Below are 18,266 nucleotides of genomic sequence, written 5' to 3' on the forward strand. Positions count from 1 at the left end.
TATAAATTGTTTCTGTGGGTAAATTTTTTTAATGGTGTTACACTCAAAATGACATCATTGTACCAAAAGGTACAACAAAATTGAATACAGCTCCAACCCATCCAAGAGACAAAAAACAATGCCTAACAGAAGAAGGTAGAATAGGTGTAGCCTGATGGGTTGCCCAAAATGGCGCACTGGACGAAAAAAGGAAAACCATAAGAAAGTGGGAGGGGAAAAAAAATATTTCCCAGACTATGCTCCTAGGGAAAAGCACAGTATCAAAGTGTGCGCTCCCCGTTAGCCAAGTTGCCAATGATAACGAAAACGTAAAATGCTGGAATGACAAACCCGGAACCCATGATTTTGAGGTTTTACTATTTCTTGACGTGATCAAAACTATACATACACTTGTAAAGAACATAATGTTATGGCTCTACCGAGCCTTCAGTTATTTCTATAACTCAGATTTTTCTCTGATAGATTAATTGGAACAAATACTTTCTTGTCACCAAAAAGCTTCATGAATTTTTGTTCTTTTATGACTTTATTTGGGGTTAACAGAAAAAATGACCAAATCTGCTTGGTCAAAAATATACATACAGCAACATGAATTGGCAAATGTGATGACTTAGAAAGTTTGTCAGTGAAATAAGCTTCATACCATTGCCTCTTAACTTACTGTGTGGAATTTTGAGTGCTTGCGGCTTCTCTGAGGCCATTGAAATAGTGCTCATTGGATACCAATGCCCACAAACGCTACAATGGACAGTCAAAGGAGCTCAACTGTGTCAAAACTGATCTGAAAATGCAAATCATTGACTTGGAAAAAGTCAGGAAAGTTGCTTGGAGCCATTTCAAAGCACCTGCATGTCCCAAAACAAACAGTGCAAGCAATTGTTTGCAAGTATAAAATGCATGGCACGGTTTATCACTGCCATGATCAGGAAGAAAATGCAAGCTATCACCTGCTGCTGAGAGAAAATTGGTCAGGAGGGTAAAGAGTTGACCAAGAACCACCAAAAAGCAGATCTGCCAAGAGTTAGTGGAACGCAGCTGTCAGTGTCCACAGTCAAGTGTGTTTTTGCATCGCCATGGACTGAGAGGCTGCCATGCAATAAGGAAGCTCTTGCTCCAAAAGTGGCACCTCAAGGCTCGACTGAAGGCTGCTGATCATATGGACAAAGATTAGACCTTCTGGAGGAAAGTTCTGTGGTCAGACAAAACAAAAATTTAGCCGTTTGACTACAATGCCTAGCAATGAGTTTGGAGGAGAAAAGGTGAGGCCTTAACCCAAACAACACCATGCCTACCGTCAAGCACGGCGGTGGTAGTATTATGCTGTGGGGCTGTTTTGCTGCCCATATAACTGGTGATTTACACAGAGTAAATGGGATAATAAAGACGGAGGATTAACTTCCCTTTATAAAAAGTTAAATACAAATAAATTAAAAAAATCATAACCCCAAAATTTGGCTTTTGGCCACTGTTGGGGGTTCCAACAGCACAATGACTCAAACACACATCAAAAGTGGTAATGGAATGGCTAAATAGAGCTACAATTAAGGTTTTAGAATGGCCTTCCCAAAGTCCTTACTTATTAAACCCCATTAAAAACATGTGGACAATGCTAAAGAAAGTCCCTGTCAACAATCCCAAAAATTTACTAAATGAACTGCACCAATTCTGTCAAGTGGAGTGGTCAAAGATTCAACCAGAAGCTTAGCAGAATCTTGTGGCTGGCTACCAAAAGCACCCAATTGAACTGAACATCGCCAAGAGACATGTAACCAAATAATAGCACTGCTGTATGTATATTTTTGATGCAGCAAATTTGCTCACTTTCTGTTAACCCCTAATAAAGTAAAAAAAAAGAACAAAAATTAATGAATCTTTTTGTTACAATAAAGTATCCGTTCCAATTACTCTATCAGGGAAAAATCTGAGTTAGAGAAATAACCAGAAGATCGGCAGAACCTTGACATTATGTTCTTTACAAGTGTATGTAAACTTTTGATCACGACTGTACACATACATATTGTACACCGACACACACAAACAATATATTCAAGATTTTTACTCACTGAGGTTCTTTTTTTCTGGGCCATATTGTGTAAAGCTGGCAGGGAACTGTGGCCAAGAGAGATTGGGTTTAGCACTCCACGTTGGACGCTCAGAGCCTCGTTCTTCCGAAATGCACGATGGACACACAACTTTTTGATCCAAATGTTAAATAGCTCAGGGTTCTTGACCTAAGTGAAAGCAAACAGATGTCAGTATAGAAAGGGGGAAACTAGTGTATCATAACTTGATTTGAATACATGTATTTAGGGGTGTATCTAACTATAATTAATTATTTATATTATTATTATTATTATTATATTTAATAATCAATCTCGCAATTAATTGCTGAATCAGAACTTTAAAAGTTTATTTCCATCCCTTTTTTCAAAAAAAGCAACATCAAATTGACAGTGCAGACATGCACCAACATAGTTTGATTATGATTCAGTTATTGGGTTGGTCCGTAACATAAATATGCAAAAATATTGTAAAAGTCAAGGACTCCAAAAAGCACTCCCCCTGGGGACTCCCTCGTTCTGCTGGGGGACTTTAAACGCTCACGTGGGCAATGAGAGTGAGACCTGGAGGGGCGTGATTGGGAGGAACTGGCCCCCCGATCAGACACCATGTTCAAACATAATGGTGTCCATATGTGCACTTGACACCAGGACACACATGGCCGCAGTTCGATGATTGATTTTGTAGTCGAGTCATCAGATTTGCGGCCGCATGTTTTGGACACTGTGGTGAAGAGAGGGGTGAAGCTGTCAACTGATCACCACCTGGTGGTGTGTTGGCTCCAATGGCGGGGGAAGATGCCGGTCAGACCTGGTAAACCCTAACGTATTGTCAATGTTTGCTGGGAACATCTGGCAAAATCCCCTGTCAAAAAGAGTTTCAACGTCAACTTCCGGCAGAACTTCTCCCTTGTCCCGGGGGAGGTGGGAGACATTGAGTCTGAGTGGATCATGTTCCACGCCTCAATTGTCAAGGTGGCCGATCGGAGCTGTGGCCGTAAGGGGGTCGGTGACGGTCATGGCGGCATTCCTCGAACCCGCTGCTTGACACCAGCGATAAGGGATGCCGTCAAGCTGAAGAAGGAGTCCTATCGAGCCTTTTTGGCCTGTGTGGGATTCCGAAGGCAGCTGACAGGTACCGGCTGGCCAAGCGGAATGCAGCTTCAGCGGTCACTGAGGCAAAACTCGGACGTGGGAGGAGTTCGGTGAGGCCATGGAAAACGACTTCCGGACGGCTTCGAGAAAATTCTGGTCCACCATCCGGCGTCTCAGGAGAGGAAAGCAGTGCACCATTTAGACTGTGTATAGTGGAGATGGGGTGCTGCTAACCTCGACTCAGGACGTTGTCAATCGGTGGGGAGAATACTTCCAAGACCTAAATTCCACAGACACATCTTCCTTTGAGGAAGCAGAGTCAGGGGACTCTGAGGTGGGCTCTCCTATCTCTGGGGACGAAGTCACTGAGGTGGTTGGAAAGCTCCTCGGTGCCAAGGCCCCGGGGGTGGATGAGATCTGCCCGGAGTTCCTAAAGGCTCTGGATGTTGAAGGGCTGTCGTGGTTGACATGCCTCTATAACATCGGGGACAGTGCCTCTAGATTGGCAGACCGGGGTGGGGTCGCCCTTTTTAAGAAGGGGGACCGGAGGGTGTGCTTCAACTAGAGGGATCACACTCCTCAGCCTCCCTAGTAAGGTCTATTCAGGGATGCTGGAGAGGAGGGTCCGTTGGGAAGTTGAATCTCGGATTCAGGAGGAGCAGTGTGGTTTTCGTTCCGGCCGTGGAACAGTTCTACACCCTCGATAGGGTCCTCGAGGGTGCATAGGTGTACGCCCAATCAGTGTACATGTGTTTTTGTGGATTTGGAGAAGGCATATGACCGCGTCCCTCGGGGAGTCCTGTGGGTCTGCAGTAAGTCGGATTTGTTCCTAGCAAGGGTTGGACTCTGTTAAGGCTGCCTTTTGTCGCTGATTCATAGCTTTTATGGACAGAATTTCTAGCCGCAGCCGAAGCGTTGAGGGGGTCCGGTTTGGTGGACTCAGTATAGCATTTCTCTTTTTGCAGATGATGTGGTGCTGTTGGCTTCATCAAACCGTGATCTCCAACTCTCACTAGAGGGGTTCGCAGCAGAGTGTGAAGCGGTTGGTATGAGGATCAGCACCTCCAAATCCGAGACCATGGTCCTCAGTCGGAAAAGGGTGGCGTGGTCTCTTCGGGTCGGGGAGGAGATCCTGCCCCAAGTGCAGGAGTTCAAGTATCTTGGGGTCTTGCTCACGAGTGAGGGTAGGAGGGAGCGGGACATCAACAGACAGATCTGTGCAGCGTCTGCAGTGACTGTATCGGTCTGTGGTGGTAAAGAAGGAGTTGAGCCAAAAGGCAAAGCTCTCGATTTACCGGTTGATCTACGTTCCTACCCTTACCTATGGTCACGAGCTGTGGGTCGTCACCAAAAGAACAAGATCCCGGATAAAAGCGGCCAAAATGAGTTTCCTCCACAGGGTGTCCGGGCTCTCCCTTACAGATAGGGAGAGACGCTCGGTCATCCGGGAGGGACTCAGGGTCAAGCTGCTGCTCCTCCGCGTGGAGAGGAGCCAGTTGATGTGGCTTGGGCATCTGTTCCGGGCATGTCCCACCGGCAGGAGACGCTGGGGAGGACGACCCAGGACACGCTGGAGAGAATATGTCTCTCGGCTGGCCTAGGAACGCCTTAGGATCCCGCCGGAGGAGCTGTTAGAAGTGGCTGGGGACAGGGAAGTCTGGGCTTCCCTCCTAAAGCTGATGCCCCCGCGCCCCGACCCCGGATAAGCGGTAGTAAATGGATGGATGGATGGGTTGTAAAAGCCAGTGTTTGCAAAAAAATCTTATGAGCACAACTGGTACTGTTGAGGGGCTGAAATTCCAATGATTTGGACCATTTTAAATTAATTAAGGTGCCTTAACGATTAAATCGATCAAAAATAATTACATTGATCGTTGCATTTTCACAAGTACTACAGGTTAAAAAAAACGTATCTAAAGGTGAAGACATTGCTTCATTTGAGTTCATGTGACAAACAGCTTGTCTTTGTAAATTACCATCAGGTGGTAGAGATTGTCTCCAGCATCCAAGTCTATACGTTGAGACTTTTTATTAACAGACATAACAGCAACACTAACATCCATCGAGCCATGAAGTTTTCCTCTTTGAATCTATAAAACAAAGTGAGAAACAAAATTAAGCTTTAAACCATGCATGCATGTATTTACATTTCGCCCAGAGCAAACAGGTCACATGAAAAGGGTTGAGAAGCTAGCAAATCTACATTGCTTCACGAAATGACGTTATCTATCCGTCTACCCAAGTTGTTGTCTTAAGGGACACTGCAACATTACAGTGACCTAACTTAACGACTCCATTAATAATCATTTGTGAACAAATATAAAAAAGGCAAGTTACGGCATGGACTAAGAGCGAACAGAAAAATCTGAGGCCACATCAGCCCTGAGGTAGACTAGTAAAAGTCCATCCCCCACCTAAAAGTATATGCAAGCAAAAAGTCGAGGGACATACAGTGCAAAAATGAACCCTAAGTTCCATAGTCCTTGGTGAAAAAGGAATTCATGGCTGGCTTTCTTCAAACAGAATGTAACAGCTCAGTGTCATGTATGTTAATGACTTACATCTTGCTGTGTCTTTGAATACTTCAGAATTCCCTTCTCCAACATGAAGTACCTCTGAAATGTAAGAGAACATTGTCTTCAGGGGGGGGGGGGGGGGGGCTCATTTTAAGCTGAGGCAGGCTTAGAACTGAGAAACATTTTTATTATACAGCTGTATGTACCTTGTGCCAGCCCTTTAATGGGTATTTCCTCCTCTTCATCAAAAAGCCCTCACATATCCCGGGAATACTGAGATCCAGAGAGGAGCCAGGAACAGAATTGTGTTCCAGACCCTGCAAGTCCTCCATCACTTCCCAGTTGCGAGACTGCATGAAGTACAAGATACATTTTAAGCAACTCGAGTGAAATAAGATCCAGCAAGCTAATCTTTCCACACACATACAAGTAGGTTTATCTGTCTGCTGCAAGGGTTATTGGAGGTGGCGAGGTGGGGGAATACTGCTCAAATGTTGACTTTGCAAATGTAACAGATTGTGATAGAATGTGGACAGTTCCCATTAACATTTGAGATGGAGCATTTGACATTTTACTACTACAGTAAACGCTTCAGTAATTTATGTGTTACCTAAACTGAGGCCCGATCTCTCTCAGAGAACAAACATGATTCAAAGTTGTTTTAAAAAATAAAAATATCTATTATCAAGAAAAATCCCATACTTCAGGCAATCTACAAAGGGTCTTAAATCTCTACAAGATTTAGTAACCAGATTTTGCAGTCCAGTTACCTGCTTTGAATGTTTGGAGGAACCAGTACTGCTGCTCCTGGAGTGGCCAGGTTTGTATACACTGGCTGGGAATTTGTCATGGCCCGATATCAATGACTGGTTGCTACTAAGCGGGGGTGGGCACACCTGAGGGTCCATGGGTGTAATGGCTACGTGACAGGGCTGAGGACTGGCTGTGTGTCACGGCACAGTAACGGCACTGTGGAGGGTCAACAAAAGCAACAGACGACAGTTACAAGTAGCAGCAGCAGCAATATCCAATTTGTATTACATTTACTGGATGCATTCAACAAATCTCTCTTCTCAAACCCTGAGATGATCAATTATTCAATCAAATACCATACATGTTGGCTCGATAAATCTTTAATATCAAAATAAAGTGAACAAAATAACAATGGATCATTGTGATACCCAGCCAGGATTGTTAAATTTTAAAATCATAAATCTTAACTAGATTGTATTAACTATTAGAATGTATTAACATCACTAGTGTTGCATCTGAACGAGTTCAATGAACGGAAGTTCATGAACGTTATATGAACGTTTCGGTGACCGAGCTCAATCTGGGGCCAATGAACAGTTTTAAATGCAGTTAATTTTTGTTCAAGGGTGCAAGGTTGTCTCTTGTTATAATACAAGGAGAAAAAACTGGTAAATTCACTGAAAACAAGCCTTTTCCAGCCATCAAAATGCAATGTGTGGTTGCTTGATGTACAAAAGACCAATATTTGCTTTTCCAAATGAAACTATCCCATGTTTTTGAGGCTGCTGGTACTTTGGAGACTGTGCATTCCTCAAGGCTTTTGAAAGTTGTAAAATGTGGCCTGTTCAGGGTGGTGCATGGTGGCATCCGAAGTGCCTCAAAACATTTCTGATTGCAACTGATTATCCTTAAGCATAGTGGACATAGCACAAGTTAATAAACTCGTACCATCTCATTTTCAAACTTTAATGAGTCAAAAATGTCATTCACACGTAATCAATCATAGTATTACAGCAGAAATACAGGCATGTGGGTTTGTTTTCAAATATACCACATTTAAAGAACAAACCTTCCCCCACGCGGCTTTACTTCACACCCACATCCCATACTGCATATCTGGACAGACCTCCACAGTAAATCAGCCATGACGTTATCAGCATTTTGTCTTTCTTCAAATATTAAAATTTTGAACATGGAGAAGATTTGTGCAGGGGGTGGGAGACCCATTATAGTCTGTACACGAGAGCTATACAATCATCCCATAATAATGCCCACAGGTGGAAGCCACCCAATGCAAAAAAGATTTATTGGAAATTACAATCTTACAGATACCCAACTGACCATTACAGTAAATCTCTACTATTTGCAGGGGATATTTGCACTGTAACATAATAACATAAATAAATAAAGCATTGGTTGAATAGTACATATTTTTATTAGTTATATAAAATTTGTTTAAACTCTAAAAAGCACAAACTAGAATACCAAAACCCAATCATTTCAAAGTGATTGTGAAAAAATGCATAAAAAAATTCAAAAACAGCTTACAAATTAGCATTAAACATTGGCTAAGCTAAGCAAAAACAAATGCTGCAGACTCCTCAAAACATCCATGAAAAAAACAACCCAGGCTAGGCTTAGCTCATCCCTAACATAAGGATCTTAAACAATTGAGCTGTATCAATCACACAGAGTATACTTCCTTGATACTAATTGCGACTCCCTTATTAGTGAGGAGGTTTTTGTCTTAAGACTTGAAAGATGCAAACAGGTATTTTGGGAAAAATATATCAAAACACCTAAGGATCAGTTCCAAAGGGGAAAAAAACACAAATAAGTACATTTGTGAATACTGAATCGTGAACGGCAAATAGGCGTTCTCTGCAACACATGCCTTATGTCATCTGTCAGTAAGTATCAACTTTGGGTTATTTTCCAGTTGCAAATAAAATTAAGATTTAAGATAAAACTATTTCAAAGAATCCATAGACATTTTTCCCTGAAATATTGTTTATGTATACATCAGTGGACAAAGTTTGATCGATTCTATAATTGACATGTGAAAATCATGGTTCAATCAACTCCAAATATTGGGTCACTTTTTTCCCCATAACAGTTAAAATACATTTAGTGAGTATACTGTAAAATTTAACCACAGAATGATCAAATTAAGGTCAACTCAAAATTAACTCTTAGTACAAAATATTTTATGAACACCTCTTTCAGTCTGTCTGACGATCTGAGCTCCAAACAGTCCAAACAAAATCCCTTCAGCTTTTCTCCTGGATAAATGAAGAGTAGAAAAGCAGAAAAACAATACCTCCATTAACATTTCTACAGCATAGTCCTCTGACAACTCTCCTCAATGCAGCATAAAGAGCAAGGCCACACCTGAGTGGGTATGTGCTTGCCAGACAGGTGCATATCATAGAGGAGCAAGTATCTGGGTGTGGCTGAAAGTGGAAGACTTCTAATCTTCACCTTGTCCAACAGGCCTGCCAGCTTTGACATCAGGGGAACAAAATAAGTTAGCACCACAAGACACAAATTATGAACAAATTATCATTGGAATCTAGCGTAATTGGGTAAAAGTAAAGTAACAGTTATTATTTAACAACTACAATGTCTTAAATACCAACCACATTGTGGTAAATACCAATACTATATTGCTGCTAAAACAGAAGTCCAAGTAACTAAAAATGTGTCAATGAGATTCTTCTCTTACTGGTTCTAAGAATGTGAATACAGAAATATTTGTGCAGACAATTAAATGAAGCGTTGAAATGCATTACTAATGACAGAACAATCTGGGAAATCTACAAGGTTTCAGCATTAGCAGCTAATAGAGTGAATTTTAAGGTGATGTCTTAAGAAAAACAAAATAAGCAAGAAGGCTCAGTCAGCTTATATGTGAACTGCATTGAGGTAGCAATTCCTCTGCAACTCTTGTCATTTCTAGGACACAAACAAAGTAACATTTTAACCAGTTTGCTAAGGTGCCTGGGCTCTGGCCATCTAGGCTAGAGCTGCCATCCAAACAAGGGTTGATGTGCATTCAAACATCAACAGCCTGTCACTCCCCGACTAGCACACTCTTGCTCTCTTTTATGCCCAACATATCTGACACACGCTCCCGACAAATGCTGATGCCAGGACCCCGTGCCTGATATTTTGCGCTCGTTCTTGCGGGGCCATGCTCACAAACTGTTGCCCTGCCGCCTGAACTTTTTTGCTTTTGTCCCGCCTCTCCGATTAACTCTGTGGTCGGGCCGTGATCTTGGCATCAGCACGCAATGATGGGGCGGGGTTTGATTAGTGTGTCAGACAAGTGCGGCCACTCACCTGGTCAAAGACGACCCAGAACAATTTTATGACAGACTCCGTCTGGTAATTTGACATAGCGACCGACGTGAGTGACAAAAAAGTAGTGTAGTCTGAGCTCTGCATTTATTATGACTACGGGCAAATTTGTGGCTTGTTTATTGCCAAGGTATTTACTCGAGATGTCTTCTATAATTTAGTCTTATTCCTCGTTAACTGGTTTAAAGCACATAAACACACAGCCATGAACCTACTGTAATAGTGTATGTCAAATGCCCAAATGCACGCTACTCAAGTGAAGATGCACAAAAGCTATTAATGCTATCTTTGAAATTAATGCCTTATGTTTTTGATACAGGCAAAGCCAAGTTAAACGGAAGTGTATACTTGTTTCAAATTTCCCCATGAAAAATGGTTCTTCACAAGAAAATAGTTTGTTGCTATGCACAATAAAAACGAATTTGTCATTCCTTATTAATTAAAATGTTGTATTTTCTTTTTTGCATTTATAATTTCTTTTTAATTCAGCAAAAAATATATTTTATCCAAATATTTGATTATTCGATAGAATTTTCAGTCGGATCCTCGAATACTAAAACATTCAATAGCATCCCTACAACTCCCTGTTATATTGTCATATGTATATTGTTTAATTAAACCTTTGCTTCAGGTCCCCGGGAATAACCTAAATTGCTCTTGAAATGATGTCACTGAGGAGTGTTTTGGCTAATCAAAGAGAGAGAAAAAAGTAATTTTGAACCTTGTTGTTTAATGAATGTATCACAGCTGTTTAACAGCACAAATAAACTTTCAACTCAACTTTATTATTTATAAAGGACTTTAAACCAGCATTGTTGTATACAAAGTATACACACCATCTGTCCCCTTTCCTCCCCCACATCAGCCCTCTCAGACGGTGCTCTTTAATTAATCCTAAACAGATCAGTCACACACAGCACATGACAATATATGCTGCTGCTGGTCATCACAGCAAATAGCCAATTAAGTTGAGAAAAGGAAAAGGGGCGTTTATAATTTTCCTAAGAATCGCTTCTATACATATTTGTCAAAATTGTTAGTATGACCTGACAGCAAGTACATTAGTAAAATCATCTATGGGGAAAAAAAACAACAACAAAAAACCAGCCCTACTGGCCACATCTTATAACTTTGAACCACCACACTTGAGCAAAAACAACCAATCAGAATCAGAAAGTGTGAAGCCAATCATCTGGCGTGCACACTTACAGATGACACATCACTCCAGACTCACACTAAACCATTATCGTCAGACTTCAGGGTCTTTTCTAAAACACACAGAATATCCCCCTCCAGAGAGTAAATAAATAAATAAAATCCTATCCCTCGTTTGACAACAACTGGGTGTACGACTAGCATAGAGAAGCGGAGCAAATAAGCAACAAAAGGAAGAATTGGACAGATCCTGAGACAAGAAAATGGGAAAACACAGGAGTTGTGAAAACAAGTAGTGCGTGGATTCAGAAGTAACATTTTTGCTACACGGGTAAATTTACCATCTTTTTAGGGCCAGAGCAGCGACCGTTGCGAGGTCCCTCTTGTTTTCTTTTGAATTATTATCATTATTAATAGTAGTATTAATAGCAGCAGTATTAATAATGGTATTAATAGCAGTACCAATAGTAATAGCAGCAATATTATTATTATTATTATTATTATTATTATTATTAGGGCCCGAGCAGCTGATGCATTATTATTATTAAAGTTTCCCATTGTTTTACTGAACCAAGTCTTTTTTTGCAAAGGGGAGAGATAGCGCTTGACTAGTTTATTGCTAAGGGTGGGGGCCCTTTCGGAAGCTGATTGTTGGAGTATTTCTCTGAGTAAGTTGTCACTTCTAAGGATACTCCAATTTTGTTTAATAAGGTTCAATTTTGTCGGCTTCTGAGGTATAAGGTGTTACAAAATACACTTGATTTTTACTTTATTCGTTTTTTTTGTTTTGAAATCAGCAAATCATTTCGATTTAGACTTTTAGCTTTCTGATGAGCTGTGGAAATAATTTATTTTTTGTATCCTCTGCTTATGAATCTTTATTCCATATCTTGTGCATGATGGTCAAAATGAGTGTTATCGCATATTCTTCTGTCGCTGAAATTGACTATTGACCATTTGCACCGACATCACGTGATCACGTGACTGCCCTATGACAGAAGGAAATGATTGTTGAATGGAAGTGGACGTGACCCGGAGCGACTTAGTGACTGCTATTTTTTTAATTAAAAGTTATTATTGCCCATAGAGCCATGGAATCTACTACTTCAACCGAAGTTGGCCTGTCAGTCGAAGTTGCACATTTAGTCGGGACTCATAGAGCGCGATATTTACTTAAGTTGGAGAACGCTAGTTTGAAAACAGCCCCCTTCCTTACCTTTTGTTGGCTGATGTTTTTACCAAGTTCATTAAATCGCCGACTTTGCCGAAATTCACAGCGCACGACCTATATCATTATGTAGTCAATGTCGTCTCTTCTCCTTACACCGGGGCTGATTCAAAAGCTTGTCGCTGGCTGAGTTTCTGGGACGAGATGTTACGCTCACACCGGGGAACAATAACTTGTTTATCATGCTAACTGACTTATTTTTAAATAGTCCGTTTTATATTTAAACGCTATGATGATGTTATGTTACTATGTTTACTAGCATGGAACAAATGACTATCATAGTGGTAAGCTATGCAGTAATTTCATGAATACGATTCCGGCCGGCTCCAGAGTGGAAAAACTCCAAGCACAAAGACAAAATCTCCCATTATTAAACAGTCAAATTCACTCAATAGTTTTGAAGAAGGTACATTTTAAAACTAAGCCGTGTGTTTGTGCATTTGGAGTGGACGCCTACTATCTGGCTCGTTAATCTGATTTGAAACCCGCATTTCGACACCTGTTACAATCTTTGTTAGAGTGTACGTTTACTAGTAAAATGCATGAAAACCGTTCTACTAATTCCAACATTTATCTACTAACCTCGCAAAAAATGATTGCTGCAAATCCGTGAATACTTTGTGGGCTGCCAGTCCTTTCTGTTGATTGCTGCTATCAATCGACGTCATTCGTCTTCATTAGTAGGTATGCGATAAAAAGCAACATCTGGTTTACTCCTTTGTCTGTCTGTACAACCGACCGCACAGCAAGATATTATTATTATAAGACCATTTTATAAGATAATCGATTAGATAAAGGACTTTACGCTGTACGAGATTCAATGGTTACAATACAGGCAAGTGGCTCTTTTGCCGTCCAGCGTCCCGTAGGGGGCATTCCCATGAGGGCTGTGACGTCAAGTGCAAAAGGTCAATAAGGAATGGTTTTAGTAGCAATGGGGGGTGTTGACTATCAGCTCTCAAGATTGTATTGCGGTCAGTAGATTTTCTATAGATTGTAGTACGAAGATCTTGTTTATCATCTTTATAGATTTTTTAAATCAAGAAATGTGATTTCTGTCACAACAAATTCCAGACTCAAATTAGGATTTGTGTTTGTATTAATTAAATAGCCATAAAATTGAGTTAATTCCTCTTCTGATCCAGACCAAAATAGCAGCACATCATCTCTATAAAACCTCCATAAACTTCAACTGGTCCAAACCTCAGTTGCTCGCATCATCACACACACACCCTTCATAAACCACATCACACCTGTCCTCCAACAGCTCCACTGGCATCCCATCACACACCGCATCCAATATGACATCCTGCTCCTCACATTCAAAGCTATCCACAACCTTGCCCCTCCATACGTGACCGACTTTATCCACATTGCCTCACCTGCCCGCTCTCTTCGTTCCTCGCCGTCTCTCCTACTCACTGTCCCGCCTGCTCGCCTCATCACCATGTCTCTGCTCCCAAGCTCTGGAACACTCTGCCCGCTGACCTCCGTAACAGACTCAATAACCCATTTCAAATCCATTCCTAAAACTCATCCGTTTAGACAAGCCTACTTCTCTTTGACCAAAACTGCTACATCTTTTCTTAATTTTACCTTATGTTGTTTTTACCATTGTACGTGTATGTTTTAACTGTTGTTGTAAGGTGACCTTGAGTGTCTAGAAAGGCGCCTATAAATAAAATGTATTATTATTATTATTAAGCATCCCCACCATACAATTTTATCAAGAATCTTATTGAAATTGTAATTTAAAAAAAAAATCTCTAAAAACCCAAATATAGATTTGCATAATTGGGTGCAAAACAAGCTCCCATTGCTGTACATTTCTGTTTATGCTTTTGGTTGAGAAACAGAAAAACATTGTTGTATATATAAAATGTTGTTAGTTCCACGATAAATCCAGCAGGTGGCAGTTGTTCGGGAGATCATCTTTCTAAATGTGCAAGGACCATTAGTCCCCCCTCATGTGCAATATTGGTATAGAGAAAGTCAAAATCCATAGTAACCAACTATCCAGGGCCAAAACGTATGTGCTGTCCTGAATGAAGGATGGTAAAGAAGATACCAAGCTTTCAATGTGAAAATCAATGTATTTTGACAATGGTTCAGTCAGGGACTCATTACCACTAATTATAGGTGTGCCGGGTGGACTTTGTAAGTTCTTATGAATCTTGGGGAGCATATAAAATACAGGAACACAAGGATTTTTACAAAAAAAAAAAATCATATTCATGCTGTGTTATCCAGTTTTCATTTTGGGCGTGTGTAAGTAGTTCAATGAGCTCAGATTGATGTTGTGGTAGAGGATTAGACTGTAATGGAGTGTAGTACTCATTGCCTCCGTGAGGTATTGGTCTCTTCCCCAGACAACTACAGCTCCTCCCTTTTCCGCACGTTTGATGATAATTTCTTGATTAGTAGATAGCTCATCCAACACCTTTTTCTCTTCCAAAGATAGATTGTGTGACTGTTCTTGTTGATGTAAATAGTTTGTCTACTTCATGTGTCACTTTTTTAAACAAAGGTATTTAAGGTTGGATTGCTAATATTAGGCATATACGTTCTTCTTGTACTCAATTGTACTCCAAGTCGGGGGGCACTTTGATTAGAGATTGTATGATGCCACAATTTCAGTTGTAGGCCGCGATGGAATTTAAACAAATCCCCTTTTGTCTGAAATTCTTTGGCTCTACTTGTTGGAGAAATTGTAAGTCTTTTGGACAGCACAGCAGTCTGAATGGGTGTAAGATGAATATCGGATACATTGATCACTTGTTCATCCGTGATTGACATCTGGTGTGTTGTCATAGATTTTGAGTATTTCTTGGATTTCCCTCTGCCTCTTCTGGTCTTGCGTTTTGACGTCTCCAAGTTCTGTTGTCATTGGTTGGTCTTCCTTTTCAGAGTGCTCTTCTTCACTGCTTGGAAATGAGTCCTTTTTCTTTTAATTGTCTTGTTGTAAGACTGTTCTGTTTTTTTTCCCATTTGTAGACTTTATCCTCCCTCTAGTCAGTTTGATCTCTTTTGAACTTCGCTAATTTAGTTTGTGTAATTTCTCTTGGCAATTTAGCCAGTCCTTTTAGTTCTCTTTCAAAAGGAATCTGTTGTTTATGGAATTGCAAAGCTAGTTCTTCTTTCAACTGAGCCATTTCGTGTTGAAATTTGTTGTTTCTTTGCCTCCTCAATTAGCAGAAGTATAAGGTCCAGAGAGCACTTATTCAAAATGGCTTCCCATTTGTTCTTGAATTCATTACCATCTGCACCAAATGATGGAAATGTCTTGATTCTTAATCCCCGTGGTATCATACCTTCACGCCAGTAGTCAGACAATGTAGTCATCTGAAGCTGTAACTTCATATTGTTTTCAGAAACTTTCTTCAGATTTAGAAAGAGTGTTTCCACCTATACAATCACAGAGCTATTCGGCTTCAAACATGCTGTTTGGAGGGCCCAGTATTACAACTACAGTCATCGTAACGGCTCAGCGGTGTGGTAGATATTGAAACATTTTATTTTATTTGCTTCTACGTACCGGTATGTTATCAAATTAAATTGTGAAAGTGGTTCAAACGGCTTCTTCTCCATGTGGGCACTCAGCAGGTGAGGACTCTGCGACTCGGCAGTGCTTAAAAATGCTTTTGTGCTCAAAATTTCCCATTACGTGCTTGTAATTGTGGCACAAATCTAATGGAATACTGTAGCATTTGTCTAAAGCATGCAGAATGTTGCAGTCTGGGTTTCTTTCCTGATTTTCTTCCATCGAACATTTTATCCAACACAAGTAATATTGATATCATCACATATTAATATTGAATTATCGCTTAGCTCTAGTGTCTTGTAACAACATTTGAGAAAAAAAATACTAGTACTTTGTCCATACAGTGCCCGTTAGCCTTGAATTTTTTTTCCATCTCTTAATAAATAAAATCACCATTTTTAAATTGCATTTTATATTAAATTGTTTGTCTGATATTGAATTTGTTTGATGTTCTATGATCTTAAAGATGCATTATGGAGTTTGGCACTTTTTTCCTTGCAACTGCCATCTCTGGCCAAAAGTGTAACTGCAGCCTCTGTGTAAAATGTGTGCATGGCGCCACTCCACCCCACCAAATTCTTTGTGAGATGCTTTCTCACAAGGAATTTTGTCTATTCTGCCCAAATCAGTAGATTGGCTTGAAAACAATGGCCATGGTATGGTTAGTGTTCAGTAAAAATTCCAAGAACAGTTCCAAATGTGTCACAACAAATCATGTGACATTACTCTTGTCGTATTGGCCACAGGACCGTGAACTGGATGACAACATCAAGATTATGAAGACACTATCTTTACTGGAGAGTTAAAATCCTTTCCGGCTACATTTTATCACAGTGATCGCATCTCCAGTCTAAACATAAGTTAACGCAACATGCAAACGCGCGTGGAATAAAACAAGACCAATACTGTACATTAGTGTTGTCATGATAGCAAAATGTTTACAGCTATACTATACCTGCATAAAGTACCCTAAACCAGGTGCTGAAATAATACCATAGTAAAAAGTTTTTTCAATGAGCATAGCACAATCACTTGTTATTTTACGACCCAAGCAGACGCATACATAGTTATTTGCAACGGTAACAGCATTTATAATCCACATGTACCTCTACCTGAGATAGTGTCCGTTGCCATACCGCCCCAAATGGGTACGTAGGATACCGTGCATATTTGAATGGGGGCGATCGAGGAGGCTGGCTCAAAATGTATTTTCATAAAAAGCAAATTATATAGCAGCACTATGGTTAAGTTAGATGGCTGTGAACTTGGCAAAGTACAGATCCAGACTATGATATTTATTTATCGTGCTGATGCCATTCCTTACGGAAAGGATTTAACCTGGCGGTGAAATGACTTGATCGATTTAAGTGGGTAAATTTATATTGTCCCTGTGAAGCGTCTGTAGCAACATGAAGGCCCGACGCAGCCCTACCAGCCTTCCATCTTTGAATTTGTGTGACTAGGACACTAACAGGCTGGGCAACCAGGCCCCTTCTGACCCGAAGTTGGTGCACTTGCAGCATTATTATTATTATTTTTTTTTTTAAATGTTGCTCCAAATATGAAACCTAAAGGTGCAGTGTGTAGATTTTTTTAATTTTCAGTGCTCATTCATTAAAAAATAAAAATAAAAAAAACTAGTAATTTCAATAATAGGCAACAAAATATGTTCTACATCTTTTCCATCAGTGTGCTTATTTATTTCTTTTATAATCATCTCGCACTTTAAATTACAGGAGCTCACATGTTTCGCCGCTATCTTTCGGCGATGGATAAACGTAGAAGACAAACATAGAAAACATAATAATTGGTGGTAGGCTTGCAAAGTGTGGTTTTTCTGAGGCACTGTACTGTGTGTGCTTCAAAATGCACACGCTTCGAACTTATGTCGTTGCAGTCTATTGGTTCACCGTAAGATGGCAAAAAAATGTCCCTTTAAAATTGATGGTTATCGAGTCATTTTTGCAGGCTAAATATCATGGTATTGAACTGTTACCAGTACTTGGAGTAGGGGTGTCCAACTCATTTTTGGCATGGGCCACATTCAAGGTATGGTTTCCCTTAGGGGGCAGTTATAACTGCAAAGCCACATGTAAATGTTTATTTGCCTCATCACAGGGTCATTCCGTGTCAATTCACACAAATCCCCAGAATCTCCCCAGTGATGCCTCTTCAATTTGCCATATTTTTTTTTTTTTAGTGCCTTACGATGTCAATCGTGGGCTTAACTCTTTGACCGCCATAAACGTTATAAAACGTTTAGTAAAAACCTACGGAGGGGCGCCGAGGACGTTAAGACGTTCACTATGTTTTTTTTGGGGTTTTTTTGGGAAACGGGTGGAGAAAAGCCTTGGGCAGCTGTGCTGAAAGTATCAAGCAGATCTAGTTAGTAAAATGACTCGTTTTGGCCCCTAGATGGCAGCGATGACTCTTTGGACAAGATTGGGTGGGCCGCCCACCGTGGGCGTCAGTAGAAGACGTGAGGCGGAGCTAGAGTGTTGAGGGGACAATGGCTGATGATGCAACAATGGCTGATGAAGCAACAATGGCGACCGGTT

The 18,266-nt window shown here is 40.6% G+C and overlaps 2 protein-coding genes across 8 annotated transcripts in view; both read right to left on the reverse strand.

Moving 5' to 3' along the window:
* The window catches only part of LOC147184687 (oxysterol-binding protein-related protein 6-like), a 62,613-nt gene that overhangs the window by 41,176 nt on the left and 3,171 nt on the right, over positions 1-18,266 (reverse strand). Inside the window, exons 2-8 of one of the 7 annotated variants that reach the window (XM_086070375.1) lie at positions 8,816-8,926; positions 8,642-8,706; positions 6,442-6,640; positions 5,878-6,021; positions 5,717-5,770; positions 5,132-5,245; positions 2,064-2,231 (exon numbers count right to left, since the gene is read on the reverse strand). In XM_086070375.1, the coding sequence (XP_085926501.1) occupies positions 2,064-2,231; positions 5,132-5,245; positions 5,717-5,770; positions 5,878-6,021; positions 6,442-6,579 (618 nt within the window). In that variant the 5' untranslated portion in view covers positions 6,580-6,640; positions 8,642-8,706; positions 8,816-8,926. The other 6 variants (XM_086070380.1, XM_086070376.1, XM_086070378.1 and 3 more) reach the window with 6 other exon arrangements.
* Positions 4,168-4,677, reverse strand: LOC147184688 (uncharacterized). Its single transcript, XM_086077910.1, has 2 exons — positions 4,477-4,677; positions 4,168-4,400 (listed from the first exon to the last, which is right to left on the reverse strand). The coding sequence occupies exons 1-2, from the start codon at positions 4,667-4,669 to the stop codon at positions 4,168-4,170; spliced, it is 426 nt and encodes a 141-aa protein (XP_085934036.1). The 5' UTR covers positions 4,670-4,677.

The sequence above is a fragment of the Leptonotus elevatus genome, chromosome 1, assembly GCF_054856555.1.
Source record: "Leptonotus elevatus isolate MCC_2025b chromosome 1, RoL_Lele_1.0, whole genome shotgun sequence".
In the NCBI taxonomy this organism is placed as follows: Eukaryota; Metazoa; Chordata; class Actinopteri; order Syngnathiformes; family Syngnathidae; genus Leptonotus; species Leptonotus elevatus.